Below are 27,036 nucleotides of genomic sequence, written 5' to 3' on the forward strand. Positions count from 1 at the left end.
ACGCGGTAAGTCACACAGATATTAAGGCCGTAAATTCAACTAAATACTTACGGATTACAATTACAAATACCCTAAATTGGGACGATGACATAGATAATGTTTTGGGTAGAGCCAACCAAAGACTACGATTCATTGGCAGAACACTTAGAAGGAGCAACAGGTCTAGTAAAGAGACTGCTTACACCAAGCTTGTCCGCCCTATTCTGGAGTATTGCTGTGCGGTGTGGGATGCACATCAGATGGGACTGATGGATAACATCGAAAATGTACAAAGAAGGGCAGCTCACTTTGTATTATCGCGAAGTAGGGGAGATAGTGCCACAGACATGATACGTGAATCGGAGTGGCAATCATTAAAACAAAGGCGTTTTTCTTTGCGACGGGATCTTCTCATGAAATTTCAGTCATCAGTTTTCTCCTCCGATTGCGAAAACATTCTGTTGCCACCCACCTACATAGGGAAAATTGATCCTCACGATGAAATAAGAGAAATCAGGGCTCGCACAGAAAAATTTAAGTGCTCATTTTTCGCGCGCGCCGTTCGAGAGTGGAACGGTGGAGAGACAGCTTGAAGGTGGTTCATTGAACCCTCTGCCAGGCACTTTATTGTGATTAGCAGAGTAATCACGTAGATGTAGATTTCAACACACAGCTTTACTTCCGCCAGTAGCTGACCTCCTGGCGTGCCGCAGGAAGGTAAGTGCCAACCACATTAAAAAGGACGTGTATTACGACAATTTGAATTTACTACGCCAGACTTGGTCAATGTCATCTTATTCCAATTTTTATATGTCCTTCAAGTTTTCCAGTGGAGTTAGTAGCTTCCCAGTTTGATTTCACAAACTACGGAGTGAGTCAACCGTATTTTGAAGTTCATACTCTTAATCCTTATTGTTATGTAAGTAATATAATCTACAGAGCATCTCTCTGTGGAAAAGGTAGAATTTTGTTGATGTTTATGTTGTGGATTGGCAAGACAGCCAACCCACTATGACAGGAAGCCGAAAGGCACGCGTTTAAGCTCACGCAGGCTGGCGTGAGGTCTGGAACAGGACAAGGAATTTATAGTAGCAAAGAACGTACGTAACTACTGGAATACTTAACTTTAATTCATAATTGGTGAACATCGCTCTTGATGGTACATGTTTTACAGCATCAATAGTAACTGGTAATGGCGCCTTGCTAGGTCGTAGCAAATGACGTAGCTGAAGGCTATGCTAACTATCGTCTCGGCAAATGAGAGCGTAATTTGTCAGTGAACCATCGCTAGCAAAGGCGGCTGTACAACTGGGGCGAGTGCTAGGAAGACTCTCTAGACCTGCCGTGTGGCGGCACTCGGTCTGCAATCACTGATAGTGGCGACACGCGGGTCCAACGTATACTAACGGACCGCGGCCGATTTAAAGGCTACCACCTAGCAAGTGTGGTGTCTGGCGGTGACACCACAGTTTATCTTTGCAGCTACGTACATCTACATTCGTTTAGACAACTGTCAAGGTATAAAATTCTTTACCGACTTTTACTATCAATCAGTAGACTTTAACTTTATAACAGCGTTCACAATATGTTTCAGCTGAAAAAAATCTCCACGTTCGCACAGACGACGACTTCCTGCTGAGGTTCCTGAGGGCCAGGAAGTTTAACTGCGCCAAGGCCTTCCACATGGTGAGTTTCCACTTGCTTTTCAGTTCTGAATGTTGGTAGACTGTAGAACGTTTACAGGAAACTTTCGTTCCATCGTGTTGCGCTAGTCACTCTAAGAAACTAATTATTTGAAAACCACTGATAGATCCCGTTTTTGGACGTAATTGTGGCGCAAGAATATCTTATGTACGTTCGTATGAGGACAAATTGCAGATCGATTTCCTGAGACTTCTAAAAAAACTAGTTGTGTTTGTCACATGTCAGCAAAAATTTTGCACTACTTTCACAGGAAGTCTAAGCTACAACTGTGTAAGACGGAACAGACTTAAGGATTGAATATGTGGCTTGCGGATTATACTTCGGCTTTATAGTTATTAGCCTTCCATGCATGGGTAGCTAATATGGTTTTCAGTTTTTGCAGCAAAAGCACTAGAAGAGCAGAAAGAAAATTGTGACGGCTACAAGTATCGACAAAAATGTAACGTAACGAAACACACTAAGAGTCATCGCAATTTGCTCAACTAAATACCTGGACCTGTTAAAAGCAGAGGCATGCGTAACTGTGGCATCAGTGAAAATAAAACATCTGAAAATTATAACGAGAGGGAATTTTTAAAGCACCTCGCCTCCGATTCTAGTCAAGGCTTTAGAAGTTGTGCTCGTTTCTGGATGGGCTGAGATTAAATCGCCGTTCATCCTTTTTGTGCTTGACTATCCGTGGTTTTTATAAATCGTTTCGAGTGAATGTCAAGACTGTTTTCCACCATCGTCGAACTAGACTACCACTGCATTACTAGCGAGCGTTATGTCAGCGCGATATGAATCTTTCCATCCATCATGAATGAACAGTACCATCATTCGAAGCTAAAGGGTATTGCCATACGTATCGCTAGGAAACAGATTCTAGAATTTTTTCGCAAACGTCTCCGCTATGGTAATAAAGTGGCAAACGTTTACAATATTCTCTACAGCTCTTTCATGGGAGTTTATTGATGAACTACAGCAATCGATCTTAGGTATATACTTTATTTCTAGATAAGACGTTTAGAGCGTGCATCCGTCTTCAATATAATAAAGCAAGTGACGATGTGCGAGAAATCGAAACGCATTTGCAATGATTGGAGGAAGGCATACACACCCGACAAGCGTGGTATGGATAGCCACTAAGCCGCAAGAACAGATTGTTAGACATACATGGACAGCCCCAGTCGCCACGATTTCTACCTTCCAGCGGCTAATGGCGTCCTCGATGAAGTGCCCTATGAAAGCCAATCTTGTTGGCAGGATGCTGCACGACAGATAAGGAGACTGCAAATTGCAGTGGTGTCACGAAACCGTTAATGGAGCCTTGCAGAATAGCATTGGGATCACCTCTAATTTTAATTTTATTCTCGTCTGGGTCGCGACTACGTACGAGATGTGATCAAAACCTACAGTGAGCGATTTTTTTAACATTTTTTTAGCAGCAACTGCTGACGTTACAACCATTTAGTGTATTTACCTATAGCATGATCCACTGAGACACGCAGCGTCAGGTTGGGACACGTTCTGACTTGTCAGTCAGCGTCCAGAGACGCTAGAGTGAGACTGTGCTTACCGGCCGGTCGGTGTGGCCATGCGGTTCTAGGCGTTTCAGTCTGGAACCACGTGACCGCTACGGTCGCAGGTTCGAATCCTGCCTCGGGCATGGGCGTGTGTGATGTCCTTAGATGTGTTTGGCGACATCGTGGTGTACGCACATTGGAAGCGTGTATTCGTCATCGCCATACTGGCGTACCACCCGGCTTGATGATATGGGGTGCCATTGGTTACACGTCTCGGGCACCTCTTGTTCGCATTGACGGCACTTTGAACAGTGGACGTTACATTTCAGATGTGTTACGACCCGTGGCTCTACCCTTCATTCGATCCCTGCGAAACCAAATGGTTCAAATGGCTCTGAGCACTATGGGACTTAACATCTGTGGTCATCAGTCCCCTAGAACTTAGAACTACTTAAACCTAACTAACCTAAGGACATCACACACATCCATGCTCGAGGCAGGATTCGAACCTGCGACCGTAGTAGTCGCGCGGTTCCGGACTGAGCGCCTGAACCGCTAGACCACCGCGGCCGGCCCTGCGAAACCCTACACTTCAGCAGGATAATGCACGACCGCATGTTGCAGGTCCTCTACGGGCCTTTCTGGATACAGAAAATGTTCGACTGCTGCCCTGGCCAGGACATTCTTCAGATCTCTCACCAATTGAAAAACGTCTGGTCAATGGTGGCCGAGCAACTGGCTCGTCACAATACGCCAGTCACTACTCTTGATGAACTGTGGTATCGTGTTGAAGCTGCATGGGCAGCTGTACCTGTACACGCCATCCAAGCTCTGTTTGACTCAATGCCCAGGGGTATCAAGACCGTTATTACGGCTAGAGGTGGTTGTTCTGGGTACTGATTTCTCAGGATCTATGCACCCAAATTGCGTGAAAATGTAATCACATGTCAGTTATAGTATAATATATTTGTCCAATGAATACCCGTTTATCATCTGCATTTCTTCTTGGTGTAGAAATTTTAATGGCCAGTAGTGTAGCCCTGTTACTCCACGCACTGGCAACTGACAGTATCCCCGTCCTCTGGTGGTCAGTTGCAGCGGTACTACGTGATGAAGCTGCGCTGCCCGGAGCTGTTCCGCGTGCCGCGGCCCTCGGAGAAGAGGCACATCCTCGAGATGCAGGTGCAGAACATGCTGGACGACCGCGACGGCTACGGCCGCAGGGTCTACATCTTCAGGGTCGGTGCGTACTCACACGCTCTTGTCACGGCGCGGCGTGCCTTCCTCACACGTTACTTATTTGTTTATTCATCCATAGTTCATTTACAAAATGATATCACACATTTAAACTTGAGTTGAAGAAGAATTTTTTAACTAAGCAATTCATACATTCATATTATCGTATCAAATATTATATTACTACTAGATGAGAAACACGGCGTTGCCCAGGTATTTACGACGGTTGTCCAGAAAGTAATGCAACCTACTATTTTTCTCAGCCGAAAAAAATTCTACGAATGCGAAACGTTACTTATGTATTACTTGAAGTCTCCTGAGTGACGCCAAGTTTCCGTCGCGTCCGACAGGTAGCGTAGCTGCAGCACAGTTTCAAAATGGCGTCTGTACGTGATGTATGCTACAACCAATGTGCCGTCATTGAGTTTCTCACTGCAGAGAAAGAAGCTATGGGGAATATTCACAAACGCTTGTGCAAAGTCTATGGAGCCTCTGCTGTCGACAGAAATACAATTAGTCGCTGGGCACAGAGGGTGAAGTCATCAGAATGCGGTTCGGCTGAGCTCCACGATTTACAGCGTTCGGGGAGACCATCCACGGCTGTCACACCTGACATGATGCAGCGAGCTGGTGTTGTCATTCGCGAGCACAGACACATTACGACTCGGCAGTTGGCGCTGCACCTGTCAAACAGCAAAGGAAGTGTGGCTGCAATTTTCCGCACTCTTGGATATTCAAAAGTATGTGCAAGATGGGTGCTGCGGTGTCTAAAAGTGGATCACAAATCGCACAAAAAAAAAAAAAAAAAACATTTGTCTTGATTTGTTGCAACATTTTGAAGCTGAGGGGGAGGCCTTCTTGTCCTGAGTTGTGACAGGTGATTGATGATACCTGAATTCAACATTTTGAGCCTGAAACAAAACGACAGTCAATGGAATGGTGCCATTCCCACTACCCACAGAAGAAAAAATTCGAGAACAACTGCTTCCGCCGGTAAGGTCATGATCATCGTGTTCTGGGACTGTGAAAGTGTGATTCTCGTTGATGTGATGCCAAGAGGCGGTACCATTAGTTCAGAAGCATATATCAACGTATTAACAAAACTCAGGATGGCTTCCGGTGACTTCAGCGCCACAGCAACCTATGAGATGTTTTGCTGCAACACGATAATGCTCGGCCCACACAAGTCTGAGGACTCCTGAACACAACGGGAAACATGGTTGCACAGTGTTGCCCTATCTACCCTACGGCCTTGACCTAACCCCATCGGACTTCCACTTGTTTGGGCCATTAAAGGATGCCATTCGTGGAAGACATTTTGAGGACGATGAGGGGTGATTCACACAGTGAAGCACTGGCTCCGCCACAAAGACAACGATTCTTGCTGACAGGGCATACACGCCCTTGCTTCGTGCAGGAGGAAGGCCATAAAATGGTTCGAATGGCTCTAAGCACTGTGGGACTTAACATCTGAGGACATCAGTCCCCTAGACTTAGAACTACTTAAACCTAACTAACCTAAGGACATCACACACATCCATGCCCGAGGCAGGATTCGCACCTGCGACCGTAGCAGCCACGTGGTTCTGGACTGAAACGCCCAGAACCGCTCGACCACAGCGGCCGGCGAGGAAGGCCATAGAATGGGGTGGAGATTACTTGGAAAAATAAGGTGTGTAGATAAAACGCATTCTTTCGTGTGTGTAATTACATGGGAAAATATGGTGCGTAGATAAAACATCATTCTTTCGTGGTTTGTAATTCTCATAATAAAGAATTGTTGAAGAAAAAATTACTTCCTGGGCAACCCTCGTATTTATAGCTGTGTGTCTCGCACGTGCCACGCAACGTCTGCTCTTGTGCTTAACGTTCATGGCGTCATATCTCCTGATCTATATTCTATACAATGATATAATTTTGTAGGCACATTCCGCGGCATGTGTGCATACTGCCTGCAAAATGGAGTTAGAAACAAAGCAGTAATAAATTTAAGTGTCATTCACAATATGACAGCATTTCACACATCTCACTGATCATGACGCCATATCTCCTGAATTATATGTCGTGCAATGATATAATATTCTAGGTACATTCAGCGACGTATGTGGATGTTGCCTGCGAAATTTATTGCAAATAGAGTTAGTAGCCAGGAAGTAATAAATTTAATCGTGCATGATGCGGTAGTTTTTCACACAGCTCATTGTTTATGACGCCATACCTGCTGAACTGTGTGTCGTACAATGATATAATTTTGCACTTACATTCAGTGATATATGGGCATACCATCTGCAAAACGTGTCGCGAATACAGTTACCAGTGAAGAAATTATGTCATACCTCAGGCGGTACTTTCACTGCATGAACAGTGGAAAAGTGATAAGCGATAAACATTTTTCATTTCATCATTTTGTAGGGATTACTAACGAGAAGACATTTCATAAAGGTTGAAATTATGTGTAAAGTTTATTTCAAATCGCTAAGCGCTCTCGTTCGCAAAGACTGCATTAATAAAGACTGGGAATTCACGCGTCACGGGCTACGCTTCGTTTTCGCCTCCACCCCCACCCCTTTGCTAGGTAGGTGGGTTTTAAGCCTTCAGCGTTCGTTGCCTGACACTAAGGTGTAATAAGTACACAAAGTCTGGTTGAAATCGGTCCAGTAGTTTAGGAGGAGATGTGGAACACACACACACACACACACACACACACACACACACACACACACGCAGACACTTTCTATAATATGTATGGACTCATTTGTATTGCATCACTGGTCACAGCCCACTACACTGTTTTCTCTCTCTCCCTCTCTCTCTCTCTCTCTCTCTCTCTCTCTCTCCCTGTCCCTGTGTGTCAATAATGCAATATTGCGTTTAACATCTACATTCTCAGGGACATTGCTTTGAGGGAGACGTTAGTGGATAGCTTTTCTTGTTCCAGTAACTTAATAATGTAATACGTTTCATGTTGGGTAGACCATTTATAGACCTGTGCACGGTGTTCCAGAGCGATGCGACGCAGCACAAGTGAGCATAGAGGACATCTTCCGCACGAACGTGCTGGCTTTGGAGCAGATCGTCCAGGAGCCAGAGACACAGGTGGCTGGCCTCACCGTGCTGGTCGACATGAACGGCTTCGGACTGCAGCACGCCAAGTTCCTCTCGCCCTACTACGCACGGCGCACTGTCGAGGTCATACAGGTAAACAAAGTTCAGTGCCCGTGTGGCAGTACCCACTTCTCCTAGATAGTTAGTCTCTACTAAGATAAATGATGACGTCCCAGAGTCACGAAGTGGGAAACATACCGGTAATTCATGGTGTCTTCTTTGAGGTGACTGTCTTCTCTGAAAATTTCTTCACCCACGCAGTTACAGAATCGACTCGTGGGAGTAACATCTCAGACGTCATAATAATAGATCCGAACTTTTCAAATTGGTTGGTTTAAATGGCTCTGAGCACTATGGGACTTAACATCTGAGGTCATCAGTCTCCTTGAACTTAGAACTACTTAAACCTAACTAACCTAAGGACATCACACACATCCATGCCCGTGGCAGGATTCGAACCTGCGACCGCAGCGGTCGCGCGGTTTCGGACTGAGCGCCTAGAACCGCTCAGCCACCGCGGCCGGCATCAACTTGGTTAACGCAGAGGAGGCCAGCAGTGAAAATATGGCTGCAAAAGCACCAACGACTACTGGTGTTGTGTTGTTGTTGTGGTCTTCAGTCTTGAGACTGGTTTGATGCAGTTCTCCATGCTGTTCTATCCTGTGCAAGCTTCTTCATCTCCCAGTACCTACTGCAACCTGCATCCTTCTGAATCTGTTTAGTGTATTCATCTCTTGGTCTCCCTCTACGATTTTTACCCTCCACGCTGCCCTCCAATACTAAATTGGTGATCCCTTGATGCCTCAGAATATGCCCCACCAACCGATCCCTTCTCCTAGTCAAGTTGTGCCACAAATTTCTCTTCTCTCCAATTCTATTCAGTACCTCCTCATTAGTTATGTGATCTACCCATCTAATCTTCAGCATTCTTCTGTAGCACCGCATTTCGAAAGCTTCTATTCTCTTCTTGTCTGAACTATTTATCGTCCACGTTTCACTTCCATCATGGCTACACTCCATACAAGTACTTACAGAAACGACTTTCTGACACTTAAATCTATACTAGATGTTAACAAATTTCTCTTCCTCAGAATCGCTTTCCTTGTCATTGCCAGTCTACATTTTATATCCTCTCTGCTTCGACCATCATCAGTTATTTTGCTCCCCAAATAGTAAAACTCATTTCCTACTTTAAGCCTCTCATTTACTAATCTAATTCCCGCAGCATCACCCAATTTAGTTCGATTACATTCCATTATCCTCGTTTTGCTTGTGTTGATATTCATCTTATACCATCCTTTCAAGACATTGTCCATTCCATTCAACTGCTCTTCCAAGTCCTTTGCTGTCTCTGACAGAATTACAATGTCTACGGCGAACCTCAAAGTTTTTATTTCTTCTCCGTGGATTTTAATTGCTACTCGGAATTTTTCTTTTGTTTCCTTCACTGCTTACTCAATATACTGATTGAATAGCATCGGGGATAGGCTACAACCCTGTCTCACTCCCTTCTCAACCACTGCTTCCCTTTCATGTCCTTCGACTCTTATAACTGTCATCGGGTTTCTGTACAAATTGTAAATAGCCTTTCGTTCCCTGTATTTTACCCCTGCCACCTTCAGAATTTGAAAGAGAGAATTCCAATCAACATTGTCAAAAGCTTTCTCTAAGTCTACAAATGCTAGAAACGTAGGTTTGCCTTTCCTTAATCTATTTTCTATGATAAGTCGTAGTGTCAGTATTGCCTCACGTGTTCCAACATTTCTGCAGAATCCAAACTGATCTTCGCCGAGGTCGGCTTCTACCAGTTTTTCCATTCGTCTGTAAAGAATTCGTATTAGTATTTTGCAGCTGTGGTTTATTAAACTGACAGTTCGGTAATTTTCACATCTGTTAACACCTGCTTTCTTTGGGATTGGAATTATTATATTCTTCTTGAAGTCTGAGTGTATTTCGCCTGTCTCATACATCTTGCTCACTAGATGGTAGAGTCTTGTTAGGCCTGGCTCTCCCAAGGCTGTCAGTAGTTCTACTGGTGTTATATGGAATGTTAAGAAATATAGCAAAATAGTTTTACTTAGCAAAAGAACAAAACAAACAAACAAACACCATCCGAACAGGCCTTTAAGTCCCGAAGGTACCTACCGGCCGCCAAGTCATCCTCGGTTCTTAGGCGTCACGGATGCGGATACGCAAGGGTACTTCGTCAACACACCGCTCTCTCGCCCGTTGCCAGTTTTTGCGACCTGTGCCGCAACTTGTCAGGCAAGCAGCTCCCTAACTGGCCCGACAAAAGCTGAGTGCACCACGCTTGCCAACAGCACTGTGCAGACCCGGTCGCTGACCCTTTCAAGTGCTAGCCAAGCCCGACAGTGCTTAACTTCGGTGACCTGACAGGCACCGTTGTTAACACTGTGGCAAGACCATTACCTTCTTAACTAGAGAAACAGGGAACAATCTGCTGAGTACATGAGAAGTCAACTTAAAAGCTTCAGTACTGAATGCCAAGATGTGCAGAACAAATGGATAAAACTGAAATCATTGTACCATATGCCTTAGATAAGTATATGCCACACAAGACTGTGAGATGTGGGAAAGAAGCACTGTGGTCCAACGGACAGTAGCCAAGTTATTAAGTTGCTACAAAAGCAAAGACACCAGATTGAAACGAATTTAAAATGTAATTGACGTACAGGAAGTCAATGAAACCAAAATGAGAATAAGGAGAGCAATGCGAGAACCATTGAGTGAATTAGAAAGTAACACTTTGGCAACCGATCTGAAAAGATATCTCACCAAGCATTCGTGTTATGTAAAGTTACTAAGCAGATCGAAATCATTTATTCAGTTGCTCAGAGATCTTACTGGCACTGAAACGGAAGTTGGCAGAGAGAAGGCCGACAATACATGCTGAATTGGATCTTCCGAGAGCGTTTCACTTCGGAAGACTGTAATACGGTTTCTCCGTTTAATAATCTGTTGTATGCCAAGATAAGCGGTCGTGGAGTAGAAAATCAACTAAAAATACTCAATACTAGAAAGTAGCTGGACTGGATGAGACGCCTACAGTACAGAGATTATGTGACAGAACTTTCTCCCCCTCTAGCAGCAGTTTATTGTAGTTCGTTGCAGCAACGAAGGACGCCAAACCACCGGAAATATGCGCAGGTCATCCTCGTTTTCAAGAGGGGTCGTCAGATATATGTACATAATTATTATATGCCTATATCACTGACGTCAAACTGTAGCAGAATAACGGAAAATGTTTTGTACTCAAACAGTACGACGTATCTGGAGAATGAAAATCTCTTCTATAATACTTAATGCGAATTCTGTAAGTAGAGGTCTTGAGCAACATAGCTCACTCTGTTGGTCCATGAAATCCAGACGCGCCCAGGTTGATGCCTTGTTCCTTGACTTCCTGAAGATATTAGAATACAGATCCAAACTGTCATTTAGTGAGTAAAATACTAGCTTATAGAGTACTGGACAAAGTATGTGGCTGGATTCAAGACTTCCTAACAGATACAACACAGCACAACAGGACAAAATGGACAAAAGTAAATCTAATTTCTGGTGTAGCCCAAGGGAGTGTTAGTTATGGGGCCATTACTGTTTTTAATATGGCATTCATAAATGACCTAGCATGTAATGTGGAAGCTCTGTGAGGTAGTTCATAGACGGTGCTGTTGTCTGTAGGAACTGGAAGGTTACAACACCAGATGACTGTAGCTAAATGCTAGAAGACCTATGTAATATCAGTAATTGGTGCAGACATTTGCAGTTCACCCTGAACCTAAATTAATGTGTATTGCAGATAAACAGGCAAAGAGGGTCGTTACACTATTGATGATAAACCACTGGAAACAGTAACAACTTATATATACCTCAGAATAAATGTCCAGAGCGACCTAAAGTGGAATGACTACACCACACTAAATGTAGGACAAGCAGGCTCAAGACTTTCAAACAGATCACAACACAATTCTGATAGAGCCCAAGGGAGTCTTAGGTATGGGGCCGTTACTGTTTTTAATACAATGTTCATAAATAATCTAGTATATAACGTCGGAAGCCCTGTGAGGCAGTTCACATACGGTGCTGTTGTCTGTAGGAACAGAAAGGTTACAACGCCAGATGACTGTAGCTAAATGCAAGAAGACCTGCATAATATCAGTAATTGCATATACCTCAGAATAACTGTCCATACTGACCTAAAGTGGAATCATTAGGCTACATCACACTGAATGTAGGAAAAGCAGATGCCAGGCTGAGATTCATTGGAAGAGTATTAAGGAAATACAGCTTTTACATGAAAATAAGTCATTTACAAAACACTTGAATGGCCGATTCTTCACTCTTACCCCATCAGTCTGGAGCCCTGGCCAAGTTTGAATAATAGAAGAAATAGAGAAGATCCAATGTAGAAGGGCACATTTTGTCACATGCTTATTTAGTTAGTGTGAGAATACTGTAGAAATAACAAACAGTTTCCTGTGACAGAGACTATAGGAGAAACACTGGAGAGGTATAACTCCCTAGCACAAATTGTTAAAATTCTGATATTGTACATTTGAAGAAGAGTTGGTCAACATATTTACTTCCTTCTCACATATATGCCTTTCAGAATGACTACAGTGAGAAAATCAGAGAAATTAGGGCTCATTAGAAAGTTTATCAATACTCATTCTAGCCACACATCATTTGTGAATGGGACAGGAAAGAGGGAACTGATAGTTGTGCCATCTTAAATTGTCTGTGCATGCTTACACCTTCACCATTTACAAGAGACTGAATACTATTTTTGTGATCAGCCAGAAAGAGATGAAGAAAATACGGACCATAATTTCCAGTCTGTAAGTCCACATTACTCCTAGTGCTGACTGAAAGAAAATGTTCCTACTTGCTGTTTACTCAGTGGGATCAGGAACTATGACTATAAATAAAAATTTTGAGTTTTGATTGAATGATATATTCTGTGAAATTCCCACACACAAAATATAATAATATCCCTAATAATAATAATAATAATAATAATAATAATAATAATAATAATATCCCTATTGGAAACAGCACAGTTAACAGTTCAGAGGAGACCTCTACAAGGAGTTCCAAGTAAAATGGTGTATCGCCCTGACTTCTAATCATCAAAAGTTGATTGCTCACCTTAAAACTGGAAAATAATCTCACCACTTGCCACGCGGTTTTGTCAACATTACAGGCAGACACTGACAGTTACTTCCTTGAAATCTAGTGATTAAGATGGTGTATAGTCCTCATGAGTTCACTTGCTGTTTTTACCAAAAATGCATTCCAGTCTGCCCAGATCTGATGTCATCCAATGCACAACACATGTAACCATTTGCTTGACATGACCAGTTTGATATGTTAGTGTGATGTGTCCCTCCACAACTGCCTCTTTGACCTAATTTATATATGGGCACAGCAGACTGTCAAACGAAACATGAAGCAGTATTTAAATGGCCTCTTTCTTGGACATATATTAAATAATAGTTCTGTTGTTTAACAATTTACAATTTTCTTAATTTTTATATAAATGTAGTTAAGTTTGCTTCAGTTACTGAAAAAGTTTTAGCTCAATTGCATTTAAATTTTACTGGCTACAATGTTTAGAATTCAACCAGCAGTTGAAAATGATCTTTGAACTGCCTCTTTAAAATTCCTTGTAATCATTGTTATTTACAACACAGTCTTGAAACATGATACAACTGTACCACTGCATGAATGTAACTGAGTGCTGTAATTAGAACTTCCTATTGCAAATACCAGTGATACTAAATCTACCAAGAATAAAGTCATTTTCATTCCAAATTTGGGTTTTGGTAAATAACTTTAAAACTAATAGAGATAGCTTATTGGTGTCACATATTTAATGTCTTTGCATTAAATGTTGTTACATATGAATTTTCAGCTTTCTGAGTCTAATATTTAGCAACTTCAGTTTTTGTGTAAAAACACCAATTGTAATCAAAATATTGCTCTGATCAAGTTGAGACATGTAACTTTTACTTGTGAGTTACATTTGCATATTCTGAACAGTTTTTAGCTTTGTGGTTTTATTATTCAGTACCACTTTTTTTTTTTTTAAAAAAAAAAAGATCATATATTTTGCCTAACATATTCCTCCTCCCCCCTCCCCCCCCCCCCCCCCACCATGAACCATGGACCTTGCCATTGGTGGGGAGGCTTGTGTGCCTCAATGATACAGATATAGGTGCAACCACAACGGAAGGGTATCTGTTGAGAGGCCAGACAAACGTGTGGTTCCTGAAGAGGGGCAGCAGCCTTTTCAGTATTTGCAGGGGCAACAGTCTGGACGATTGAAACACTAACCAAAATGGCCTTGCTGTTCTGGTACTGCAAACGGCTGAAAGCAAGGGGAAACTACAGCCGTAATTATGCAGCTTTACTGTATGATTAAATGATGATGGCGTCCTCTTGGGTAAAATATTCCAGAGGTAAAATAGTCCCCCATTTGGATCTCTGAGCGGGGTCTACGCAAGAGGATGTCGTTATCAGGAGAAAGAAAACTGGCATTCTAGGGATCAGAGCGTGGAATGTCAGATCCCTTAATCGGGCAGGTAGGTTAGAAAATTTAAAAAGGGAAATGGATAGGTTAAATTTAGATATAGTGGGAATTAGTGAAGTTTGGTGGCAAGAGGAACAAGACTTTTGGTCAGGTGAATACAGGGTTATAAATACAAAATCAAATAGGGGTAATGCAGGAGTAGGTTTAATAACGAATAAAAAAATAGGAGTACGGGTAAGCTACTACAAACAGCATAGTGAATGCATTATTGTGGCCAAGATAGACACAAAGCCCACGCCTACTACAGTAGTACAAGTTTATATGCCAACTAGCTCTGCAGATGATGAAGAAATTGATGAAATGTATGATGAGATAAAAGAAATTATTCAGGTAGTGAAGGGAGACGAAAATTTAAGTCATGGGTGACTGTAATTTGAAAGTAGGAAAAGGGAGGGAAGGAAACATAGTAGGTGAATATGGACTGGGGCTAAGAAATGAAAGAGGAAGCCGCCTGGTAGAATTTTGCACAGAGCACAACTTAATCATAGCTAACACTTGGTTCAAGAATCATGAAAGAAGGTTGTATACATGGAAGAACCCTGGAGATACTAGAAGATATCAGATAGATTATATAATGGTAAGACAGAGATTTAGGAACCAGGTTTTAAATTGTAAGACATTTCCAGGTGCAATGTGGACTCTGACCACAATCTGTTGGTTATGAACTGTAGAGTAAAACTGAAGAAACTGCAAAAAGGTGGGAATTTAAGGAGATGGGACCTGGATAAACTGAAAGTACCAGAGGTTGTACAGAGTTTCAAGGAGAGCATAAGGGAACAATTGACAGGAATGGGGGAACGAAATACAGTAGAAGAAGAATGGTTAGCTTTGAGGGATGAAATAGTGAAGGCAGCAGAGGACCAAATAGGTAAAATGACGAGGGCTAGTAAAAACCCTTGGGTAACAGAAGATTTATTGAATTTAATTGATGAAAGGAGAAAATATAAAAATACAGTAAATGAAGCAGGCAAAAAGGAATACAAATGTCTCAAAAATGAGATCGACAGGAAGTGCAAAATGGCTAAGCAGGCATGGCTAGAGGACAAATGTAAGGATGTAGAGGCTTATCTCACTAGGGGTACGATAGATACTGCCTACAGGAAAATTAAAGAGACCTTTGGAGAAAGGAGACCCCCTTGCATGAATAGCAAGAGGTTTGATGGAAACCCAGTTCTAAGCAAAGAAGGGAAAGCAGAAAGGTGGAAGGTGTATATAGAGGGTCTATACAAGGGCGATGTACTTGAAGACAATATTATGGAAATGGAAGAGGATGTAGATGAAGATGAAATGGGAGATATGATACTGCGTGAAGAGTTTGACAGAGCACTGAAAGACCTGAGTCAAAACAAGGCCCCTGGAGTAGACATTCCATTAGAACTACTGACAGCCTTGGGAGAGCCAGTCCTGACAAACCTCTACCATCTGGTGAGCAAGATGTATGAGGTAGGCGAAATACCCTCAGACTTCAAGAAAAATATAATAATTCCAATCCCAAAGAAAGCAGGTGTTGACAGATGTGAAAATTACCAAACTATCAGTTTAATAAGTCACAGCTGCAAAATACTAATGCGAATTCTTTACAGACGAATGGAAAAACTGATAGAAGCCGACATCAGGGAAGATCAGTTTGGATTCTGTAGAAATGTTGGAACACGTGAGGCAATACTGACCCTACAACTTATCTTAGAAGAAAGATTAAGGAAAGGCAAACCTATGTTTCTAGCATTTGTAGACTTAGAGAAAGCTTTTGACAATGTTGATTGGAATACTCTCTTTCAAATTCTGAAGGTGGCAGGGGTAAAATTCAGGGAGCGAAAAGCTATTTACAATTTGTGCAGAAACCAGATGGCAGTTATAAGAGTCTAGGGGCATGAAAGGGAAGCAGCGGTTGGGAAGGGAGTGAGACAGGGTTGTAGCCTGTCCCCGATGTTATTTAATCTGTATATTGAGCAAGCAGTAAAGGAAACAAAAGAAAAGTTCGGAGTAGGTATTAAAATCCATGGAGAAGAAATAAAAACTTTGAGTTTCACTGATGACATTGTAATTCTGTCAGAGACAGCAAAGGACTTGGAAGAGCAGCTGAACAGAATGGACATTGTCTTGAAAGGAGGGTATAAGATGAACATCAACAAAAGCAAAACAAGGATAATGGAATATAGTCAAATTAAGTCCGGTGATGCTGAGGGAATTAGATTAGGAAATGAGACACTTAAAGTAGTCAAGGAGTTTTGCAATTTGGGGAGCAAAATAACTGATGATGGCCGAAGTGGAGAGGATATAAAATGTAGACTGGCAATGGCAAGGAAAGTGTTTCTGAAGAAGAAAAATTTGCTAACATCGAGTATAGATTTAAATGTCAGGAAGTCATTTCTGAAAGTATTTGTATGGAGTGTAGCCATGTATGGAAGTGAAACATGGACGATAAATAGTTTAGACAAGAAGAGAATAGAAGCTTTCGAAATGAGGTGCTACAGAAGAATGCTGAAGATTAGATGGGTAGATCACATAACTAATGAGGAGGTATTAAATAGAATTGGGGAGAAGAGGAGCTTGTGGCACAACTTGACTAGAAGAAGGGATCGGTTGGTAGGACATGTTCTGAGACATCGAGGGATCACCAATTTAGTATTGGAGGGCAGCGTGGAGGGTAAAAATCGAAGAGGGACCCCAAGAGATGAATACACTAAGCAGATTCATAAGGATGTAGGCTGCAGTAGGTACTGGGAGACGAAGAAGCTTGCACAGGATAGAGTAGCATGGAGAGCTGCATCAAACCAGTCTTGGGGCTGAAGACCACAACAACAACAACAATGACAACATATTCCTTTGATCATTCTGAGACATTACCATGTTGACATTAATATTCTTCAACATACGCTGATATAGTTTGGAAAAGTGATTTTAGTTTTTAATCTCACTCTTAAATTATGGTGCATTCCTTCATATGATAAGTACAGCCACATCACGAGAATGGGGCTTTGGTAGTAGTGAACTGGGTTGAGACCTAGTACACTCACTCCCCTCTGTACCTCTTACAATTACACAGCTCTTGTTCTGCATCACTGTGTGACATGCAGTGGTACCAGGTTGCCCCCACACTCTTCTGTGATAGTCATCATGTGTAATACTGATCCTACACCCATCAGTCAAGAGACCATGATGCCACTTATTTAGGTACCATTCTAGGTATAACCTTTCTCACCTTCTTCCACACCACTTTGATGTGTGGTTTGTACTGTTGTTCACAGTGGATGCCTAGTGGCCAAAATGATCATGTGGATGAGGCTGCATACTGTCTGTACTGATGCAGCCTTTCCCGTTGGCTTCCAAATGGTAGCATGCAGTTCTGTTGCATTTTCCCTGGGGTACTAGTGACCCATAATTTGTAGGTAGTAGTTGTCAGTTGGTGTTGTTGACCACACATGCCCACTGCAATGCAGATTTTCAATGTTTGATTGCTGCCCCTGTGGTGTACACCAGTTTTTTGGCCAGTTTCACATGCTGACAATCCTTCTTGCCACAAAATGACAACATCTGTTCTAAGCTTTAAATGGCCCTTTGCAGCTTTTTCACAGGCTGAAAAGTGTATACAAGCAACACTGTTTTGTTCCTAACTGGAGAAACAGCTCCCTCTACTGAATTGCACTGAGAATGTAGTTTTGTTTTTACCACTATTGCACAATACACTGTACTGATTTCTTATGGTCAAAAGGGTACTGAGAAAGAGGTTTCTAGTCAAAATATACAGACTATAGAATTCGTGAAGGTGAACAAAACTCTTCTTGAATAGTTTATATTTTGTCTTCTTGCACTTTCTCCTGTGATGAAGCAAGGATCAATACAGTGTTGTGCAAAAACAAACAGTAATATAACATATATGGCTCATAATTGACACACTGAAGAGGCTTCCATATATAACTTGTAGATCTTGCATGCATTAAAATGTGATTACATTTACTTTACATAAATATACAAGTGACATATTAGCTTCCTATCACTGTATATATCCTTGAAATTACTCTGAGAACATTCTTGTACATCATTCCAACACTGTAAGTTTTAAGCTACCCTATTGGTGATGTGTGCTTCTTCCAGGAAATGCATCCTTACAGAGACTGAGGTCCTAGCTGCAAAAATTTAATAGTATTAGTTTATGGTTTAGTGTCTTCTAAGAGTTTAAAAACAAATTAAACTATATCTCATAACTAACTCCATACTATCTGAATATCTGGACTCTGGAAAAACAGAGCCATACTGTTATCACATAATGTGATGCACATCTTACAGATAGAATCATGATCATTGCCACCTTTAACTATATAATATATTATAGCCTGCTTTTCATTTAATATTATCTTTCAGTATGTTCAGAAATAGGGAAAAAACTACTCAAAAAAAGTTTTGCACCATCTGCATATCTGTGAATATGTGTGAGATTAGATCCAAGTTTGGGTGCTGTAGCTGTCACAAAATTAAAATTACTAGCAAGCACTGTTAGTACTGGTGCACATCACAGTTTGTGTGTGTGTGTGTGTGTGTGTGAAGGTAGGAATCACCTCCATCAGTTGAAACATATACCCAGTAAAATGTAAAAATAGTATTATTGTGAATTTTTTTTTTTTTTCAGGAAACATTTCCACTACGTTTCAAAGGATTCCATGTGATAAACCAGCCATTCTACTTTGATGCAGTATTTGCAGTTCTGAAACCTTTCCTCAAAGACAAGATACGGAGAAGGGTAAGTAGTAGTATGTGTAAGATATATAAGAGGAGGCACTGAACTGCAGATAGACATATTAGAAAAACAAAAACTAGGAAATGCTTAGTTCAGTCAATAAGTCAGGGCTAGCACACACTCTCAGTGAACAGTGTTGGAAGGCAACCATGGCTCAGTGCACTGTCACACATGTCTGTGTGTGTGTGTGTGATTAAAGTACAGCTGCTCACAGAGGTCCACTGTGGGATGTAATTATCATATGGGAGTAAAACTTGGTAGATATTCTAATATGTTAGTGCAGAACCAATTTATGCTGGAAAAAAATGCTTCCAGTCTTGGCCACCAGGTGCAAATCTGTAGCTGTGAATGCAAGGAAGACATATAGAAATATTTCCATATATAATGGATGAGGAGCAGGATGTGGGCAGAGAAGGTCAAACAAGCAAGAAAGGCAAATTGTTGATCTCATTATTAACTGCTGCTTAAACAATTACTTCAATACCGGCACTGAAAACCTTGAAGCAATGCTCTACAGTGCCATATTTGCACATGGTGGCCAATATTATAGCTAATTTTTTTTCCAGCATAAGTAATTTTTACCCACACTGGTCTCTGTCAGTAGCTGCACTTTAATTATAACATGACCACACTCCTGGTACACATTGACATCCCTGTATCACAGTAGCATGCCTCTAGAGTAGAAAAAAGGGGGGCACAGCCTATTGGTAAAGTGGAGTGTTCGATGGTAAGTATAAAAGTCTGAAGATGAAGAACAAAGTGAATAACACAAAATTTTAAGAGCAGTTCAGGCCCTGATGCTTCAAACCGTGCATATCACAATCAAGGTGACATTGGAAAAAGTGAAGATCAGTAGTGGATCAGTTTTCAACACCTTTGACACCCTTTTGAACATGACGAAGTTATCCTAATGGGTTCTGTGATTGTTCATTTCCCCTTAGAAATCCAACTGAACGAAGGTGAGAGGAGAAATGTGGAGCTGTGTCAGACCTACCAGATGACTTCTTTAGCAACTTAATCACTATGATCCTCAAACAATAGAGTGAAGCAAGCAGTGGGAACAAGTAGATTCACCATCACTGAGAAAGATGAACATCCAACCATCATCACACATGGTGATGCCGAGTGTTTTTAGGGGCTACGATGGTCTGGTGCTACCAGGTTGAGCTCTTAAGGGGTCAAACAGTCACAGGAGCATAATGCTGAAATCTCCTGATAAGGACACATGACACTGTCTAGACAAAGCATTGTGTGAAGCTATGTAATGGAGTGTTTTTGCTCCATGACAATGCCTCAGCTAATTCTGCAAAGAATACAGTAGCACTTGTTGTTTCTTTGGACTAACAAATCTTGCTCACCTCCCATAGTCTACCAACATAGCAATGAATCACTTCTTCCCCTTTCCTCAGATGAAAGAATAATTGCATGGCAGGCATTTCCAAAATGGCAAGGTGATGTTCGATGTACAACATTACATGAACAGCCAAAATCCAGACTTTATAATGCACCTGATGACTGGTCATCCATCCCACTCCCTGTCTCTAGCCTACTTTGTGGGATGCAGGCAGGTGCCAACCAGCCCCCCCCCCCCCCCTCTTCAATCCCCCTCCTCCACACTCTAGGACATCCATGCTATCATACACCAGAAGGTTTTTCTGTGCTTTTGAGTAGAGGAGACATGTTGTTAGATCAGCACTCAGCGGGGACAACTGGATGCCTTCACAGGATGAGAGACATCAGTATGAAATTTGATAGGCAGTTCGCCATTTTCTGTGAAATACTTTTATCATTAGCATGTGCTCTCCTGCCAAAAGAAAGTGTGGAGAAGATTACACTGAAGTGGAAGAAGATTTTAGCAGAGAAGGAGGAAGAGGTGACAAATGGACACAACACAGGATATCTATTCCTAACTGGTGGCGTGGAGCTTGCTCAGTTAAAGAATTCTACCCATGAAAGGACTGTGTGTGGTCGTCCAGCTGTGGAACTGTCAGTGGCACAGAAGATTTAACAAGGATGATGAGCAACAATTTGATAGATTGGAAGAAGAATATAAGCTAGCCAGTTGGCTGTACGGCCACAGCCAGGGATAGAGCTGGAGGACTTGAAAATATCTACCATGAGGAACTTGTTGGCAGGATGGGAATGATGACACTTGTTGGTGAGAAGTGAAAAAAAAACTCATGTGATTGAGATGGCACTGCTAGCCACATATGTGCCACCTGGAGATATGACCAGTACTCTGTAGCGTGTGTGCCCACATTCCTTTGCACTTCTATGAGACACTGCCAGCCACCTGCAGTGCTGAAAGCAGCTTGATCATTACCAAATAAAATGCACTACACATCTCATCTGCGTCCATCTGCCAAGTCTGTCTCATAGCAACAATGATTTAAATTCTCTGGTAATAACCCTGAGATTCCTTAATTGATAATGGGCTAATGATTGTTCCTTTTTTGTGGGTAAAATTAATTTGTAAGTTGTATGTGAATAACCTTGGTAGAAGGCACACTGTTCCTAAAAATAAATGTTTGTGACCAATCTCTTTACATTTTTGCAATGGGTGCTCCTAATTCTTTCATATGATTTCCAAATATTGCACTCAAGTACAGTTTAAAATATTGTTATTCCTTTGACTTAATATGCAAATACTGCACTCAAGTTCAGTAATTAATAATGAACAGAAAATCAAGTAAAGAGATGTAGATGAAAAGAAATAAAATAATGCATAGAAGTTCAGTTATGTAGAAGTGATTTTAACATTGGTTGGTAAACACAAGTAACAGTCCTTTCAATGTTTTTTGCATATAAATATGTACTGTTTGTAAACATCCTTTGCTCTCTTTTTTATGCAGAAATCATTTACAAACCTTATCCATCCATCACTCTCATTCATGCAAGTGTACAAAAGTGATACTACGAACTACAAATTATCATCAACTATAATGCTGCCTCAATCCTACTTGAAGTTAACCTCCCTTTCATAAGTATACCCTCAATCCATGACATACTCCCTCATATTTCTCGCTTTGATCATTACAACTGATCTTGTACCTTCTATTTACATATACAAAACTTTTGAACAATATATGTCTCAAACTCCAAATTGAATAACATTGAAGATTCTCCATGTATCAGCTAGTTTTTTGGGTTATTTCTTTCTCTATAAACTTATATGAGCTTACATCTTTGCATTCCTTCTGTTACAGCATGTGAAATGATTTATTTGTCTGTTACATATTTAAATTTCTATTCACCAAACCTTTGATATACTTCTCAGGAATTCTATATTCTTTCAGGTCCTGACCTCTCCTATCACAGGTATGGATCTACACAGCTCTCTCCTCTCAATTTTTCCTTGATGCATCTTCCAGTGCTCTATAACCCAAATCCAATTTCATTAATGAATTCTTCTGCCATGCATAACCCTCAATGCCTGCCAGTGTCTTAACAATTTCCCTCAAAAAACTGTAGCTTCTTTCTCATAAAACTTCTCTTCAACAACTCACTTTGATACATCACATATTTTCATTAAATATCCACAATGATGCTTCTCTTCCAAAGCTTTGTTCCCCCTACGTCTCTTACTTCCTCACCTCGAACACTTCATTAACAAAACAACACCTTACAAATATAAGCTGCACCCATGATTGGGATATGTTATTATTGTAAAATCTCATACTGTGTTTTTGTTTCTAATTTCTGAACTTTATTGAATGTATTCTAATGCACCTTTGCAACTCTACCACATTTCTCACATTTGGAAATAGGCTGTACATGTTATTATCTTCCTAAATTATCACAGCCATTACTTATCTAATACCCACACTTCCCATCATAATATATAATTCAAAATAACTATCACAAACTTAGCTCAACTCATTTACATTTACTACCAACCTACCTGAATAAATGTCTCTTCTTAAAGTTATTCCTATCTCCCTACTTAAACTGTTCCTCAATCTGAAATCCAGGCAATAATTTTACATATTATTGAGTTTCCTCCTGCATTTTTCCACACTTTTCAAAACTTTCAGTCAACTCTCAACTAATACAAACTCTCTGATGTAACACCCATATCCAATTCTGTTTTCCCTTTCATCATTAAGAAACTTCATTATCCAGTGGTCCAGCTTAGAGAGAGCTCATTGCCTGAATGACACTCTCTTTTTCTGATTTTATACTTGGCAGCATACCTCTCCTTCTCCTATACAAACATTGAATGCCCTCTGACATGAGACATTAAATTCACACTGTGTTTCTGCAACAAGTGTGTCTCCACCATTTGTGCCTTTTTTGTGCTCTCACATTTCTCAATTTCTCTGAGTCACTTACTGATCTAAAATTTGTGTGCAATAAATTCTCTGACACTGTGTCAAATAATGCATTCTGTAATTTGTCAAAATATGTGACATTGTACTGTCATGCTCTCCCACACCAGGCATCTCACTACTGTCAACTACTGGTGAGCCAGGATTGATGCATACTCTAGCAGGACTGCTGCTGTCTCCATCTACATCTTCACATCACAGCAAAACTGCTTCTTGTGCTAACAAATCTGTGTTCTGATATAGCACAACATAAACATGACCTGAGCCCTTGTCACTCTCCATGGTTCCTTTGCAGTTGTTGCACATTATTTGCTCTTCTCCTTCAGGCCTCATTAACCCACTTACTTTCTGGTTGCAGCTCATCATTTGCATGACATGTTGCAAGAGTGCACTACAGGGCACATCAGCAGTTGCATCTTCCATCACAGCATTTTAATCCATAAGTTTGTGATTAGATTCTTCCCAGAACTGTCTGAGATCATTTGGCAGAGCTTTTCACATCTTCGAAAATTTTGTATTCATGTGCTCTACAGGCTGTGCCTCTATGACCTGCATCATTCTTCACTATTGCATACAATTGCATTAACATTTTGGTCCATAATGGATTTTTTGATTGACTTGTTTCCTCACTATTTAACCCTCTAGTCTGACTATGCTCTGTCTCAGTCCAAGAGATTTCTTTACGAACTCCCCATTGTACAATTAGTTTCAACTCTTGCCTCCTCTGAATATCTGCTTTTACTAATGACTTCAAAATATCAGCTAAATTCACTCATTAACTCCACTACTCTGTAGAACTAAACAACTTTTTTATCCTAATTTCCTCCTAAATAAGACATCAACAAGATCAACACAACACAGATAAGCAATGCCAAGATGACACAGAATATGAAACACAGTAACTTACAACTGAAACAGTAGTTGAAATGATAACCAAGTTGAGACCAAATACAACATATAACCATCCAATCTATTAGTAAGTCTACTGCTACCTAGATACCATGTCATCCTGTTAATTCACATTAATATTAAAGAAATGTTTCTTTAATTTAGAAAAACAGTGTCTCAATGTAACATATACGGTCATTTAAAAACAAAATCATGAGCAATGGGCAGTTAATGACAAAATGTGTCCCTCACTGGTCAAAATTGTGCAATATGTTATTAAGTTGCACTCGAGTGTGTCATTTGTGTATTGAATCTAGGGAATCACAGTATCATAAATGGCACTTGAGTGTAGCATTTGTAAATTACATGAAAGAATTTGGAGTGCAAGCTGCAAGAACATAAAGAGATTTGTTACAAACATTTATTTCTATGAACGAAGTGCCTCTGGAGTATAGTTGTTCAAATACTATATATGAATTACTTTTACAGTTAAAAATGGAATAATAATTTGGCCATTATCAATTACCAGAATCTGAGGGTCATTACCAGTGTGGTTAAATCATGGTTGTTATAAGACAAATTGACCTAACAGGTGGATTTCGATGAGGGCTGTAATGCATTTATCGGACAGTGATCAAGCTGCTTTCATTGCAATTGAAGATATACTGTAGGTGGATGGCACCAGCTCATAACAGTGCATAGTAACAGGAGGGTGTGCTACAGACAGCTGGCTATATTTAGTTTTCGTATGTCCATCCTTGTAATCAATGGTCTGCGGGACTTCAGCCTTACACTTATGTAATACAACGAAACACGTGCAGCTGTCATTTTGATGTTTTACTGCACTGCAAACAGTTTTGGTGACTCAATACACCATCTTTAAGCTTTAACACACGCTGAAGGAGTGAACTCCAATCATATACATGATCCCATCAGTGGCCAACATCAATGAAGTGACTTCCATAGAATACCGTAAAAATTATGTTGTGTCTGCAACCACTACCAGTTGTTAGTTGATGGTTGCAGATGCAACTTTGCTTTGAGTATATTCTAGGAAGCCTGTTCATAGATGTTCATAGATGTTGGCATCATGTATGCAGCTAAAGTTCATCCCCTCAGCATCAGTTAAGCCTTACAGATGGTGTATTGAGTCACCAAAACTGGTTGCAGTGTAATAAAACATCAAAATGACAGCTGCAGGTGTTTCATTTTGTTACAGAAGCTGCCTATGCCTTCAGATGGTGTGTATGCAGTGGGCAGTGCTGTCTGGATCACAAGCATCCTCTTTCCTGCCTTGACAATAAGTGTCCCTCAGGACGATATTTTCACATTCTCTGGAGCTCTTTCCATGGGCATGACCATACACCCAACAGGCTACCTTATATTCATCTTCCAACAAAGCAAATTATTGTTGATTATCTTTGTTAAACATTATGTGCCACCTATGTACAATTCCCATGACTGGACAGTGACACACAGACCTTTTGTGGATGGAATTCCTTCACTGAGCAAGCACCATGTTACCAGTTAAGAACAGAAATCCTGTGTTTGTCCAATTGGCACTTTCTCCTCCCCAACTACAATCTCCTTCCATTTCAGTGCTACCTTCCCAAAATTTCCTCTTGACAAGAGAGCATGTACAAATGCTAAAAGGCACTCACATAAAATGGCAAACTTCGTATCACATTTCACATACTATAGCAGCATCCAATTGTCCCCTCTGATCCTTGTGTCCCTTCTACTCAAAAGCACAGAAAATCTTTTTAGCATGTGTCAACATGGATGTTCTGTAGAAGGGAGGGTGGAGGGGAGTCATGGGGGGGGGGGGGGGCATTGGGGTGGGGCAGGGGAAGGGGGTCTCTCAACAGCAACAGCCAATTGATGCATGCCTGCCTCCCACAGAGAAGTCCAGTGACCAGGAGTGTGGGATAGCCAGGCCTTTATCATAAGGTCCATTACAAATTCAATTGAAGCAACTAATAAAAATCATGAGATAGAATTGTTGGTGACAACTTATTTTCAAGAGGCAAAATGTATTCTACCATCAAGAGTATAAGGGTGACACTAACTAGTTATCAAAACTAATAGTTCCTTCATCATGGAAAAGAGAGGGATATATTCCCGAACATATCAACTTAAGTTCCCTAATTTATCTTTCTCATGACAATGAAGGTGCTATTACTTCCAAAAGGTAGGTAGTGTGCCCCTCTTATTTTTATGCTTGTCTGTCAGCAGTACTATACATTTGCCTTCTGAAGGTATGCACTTGCTAGCATTCCTGTCTCATAATTTATTGAAATGAAAACTTACAGTCAAAGTCTCTGGCAAGTCATCCATCATTGGGAAAAACATAGATCTTGATGGATGGAAATGCAGAAAAGCACTAATGTTGTTACCAAGTTTTATGTTTTCAAGCTGACTTTTGTAAGGTGATAATAAAAACTTAATGACTCATTATTGCATTTTTACTGATAGTGGGTTTCTGAGCACCTTTCAGTGCTTAGTCTATATTCCTGCTATTTATTCTTAAACATTTGCCAAATTTCAATGATTGAGGCATTTATACATAGTGTGTGAAAGAAATGATTCAGTTATTTAACAACATTAGTAACACTTCAGCAAAATGATATTTCTGTTGCAGATTTACTTGCATGGACGCGATCTAAATTCACTCCATGCTTTCATTAGTCCTGATATCCTGCCACAAGAATATGGTGGTCAAAAACCACCATTTGATAATCAAGCATGGAGAATGAAGCTATTGGCAAATGAAGATAAGTTTGTTGGTGAGTAGCTAATGTAATTTGTTCTTGATAAAAAAAATTCAATAGTATTGTTTTTAATAAGTTGACATACTAGAACTTGAAGAAAATTTTGTTTGTTAAAATTTGGGTTAATGGGCAAAGATAATTTAGTTTTAGAAGATTAATTTAGAAAAATTTAAAT

At 40.7% G+C, this 27,036-nt stretch overlaps 1 protein-coding gene across 1 annotated transcript in view; it reads left to right on the top strand.

Annotated features, from left to right (window-relative positions):
- LOC126162913 (clavesin-2-like) overlaps positions 1 to 27,036 on the top strand; it is a 244,933-nt gene that overhangs the window by 203,672 nt on the left and 14,225 nt on the right. The window contains exons 4-8 of the mRNA XM_049919724.1: positions 1,574 to 1,665; positions 4,281 to 4,431; positions 7,429 to 7,622; positions 18,767 to 18,877; positions 26,732 to 26,876. Coding sequence (XP_049775681.1) covers positions 1,574 to 1,665; positions 4,281 to 4,431; positions 7,429 to 7,622; positions 18,767 to 18,877; positions 26,732 to 26,876 — 693 coding nt within the window. The remainder of the gene's footprint in view (positions 1 to 1,573; positions 1,666 to 4,280; positions 4,432 to 7,428; positions 7,623 to 18,766; positions 18,878 to 26,731; positions 26,877 to 27,036) is intronic.

This window comes from Schistocerca cancellata, chromosome 2, assembly GCF_023864275.1.
Source record: "Schistocerca cancellata isolate TAMUIC-IGC-003103 chromosome 2, iqSchCanc2.1, whole genome shotgun sequence".
Taxonomy (NCBI): Eukaryota; Metazoa; Arthropoda; class Insecta; order Orthoptera; family Acrididae; genus Schistocerca; species Schistocerca cancellata.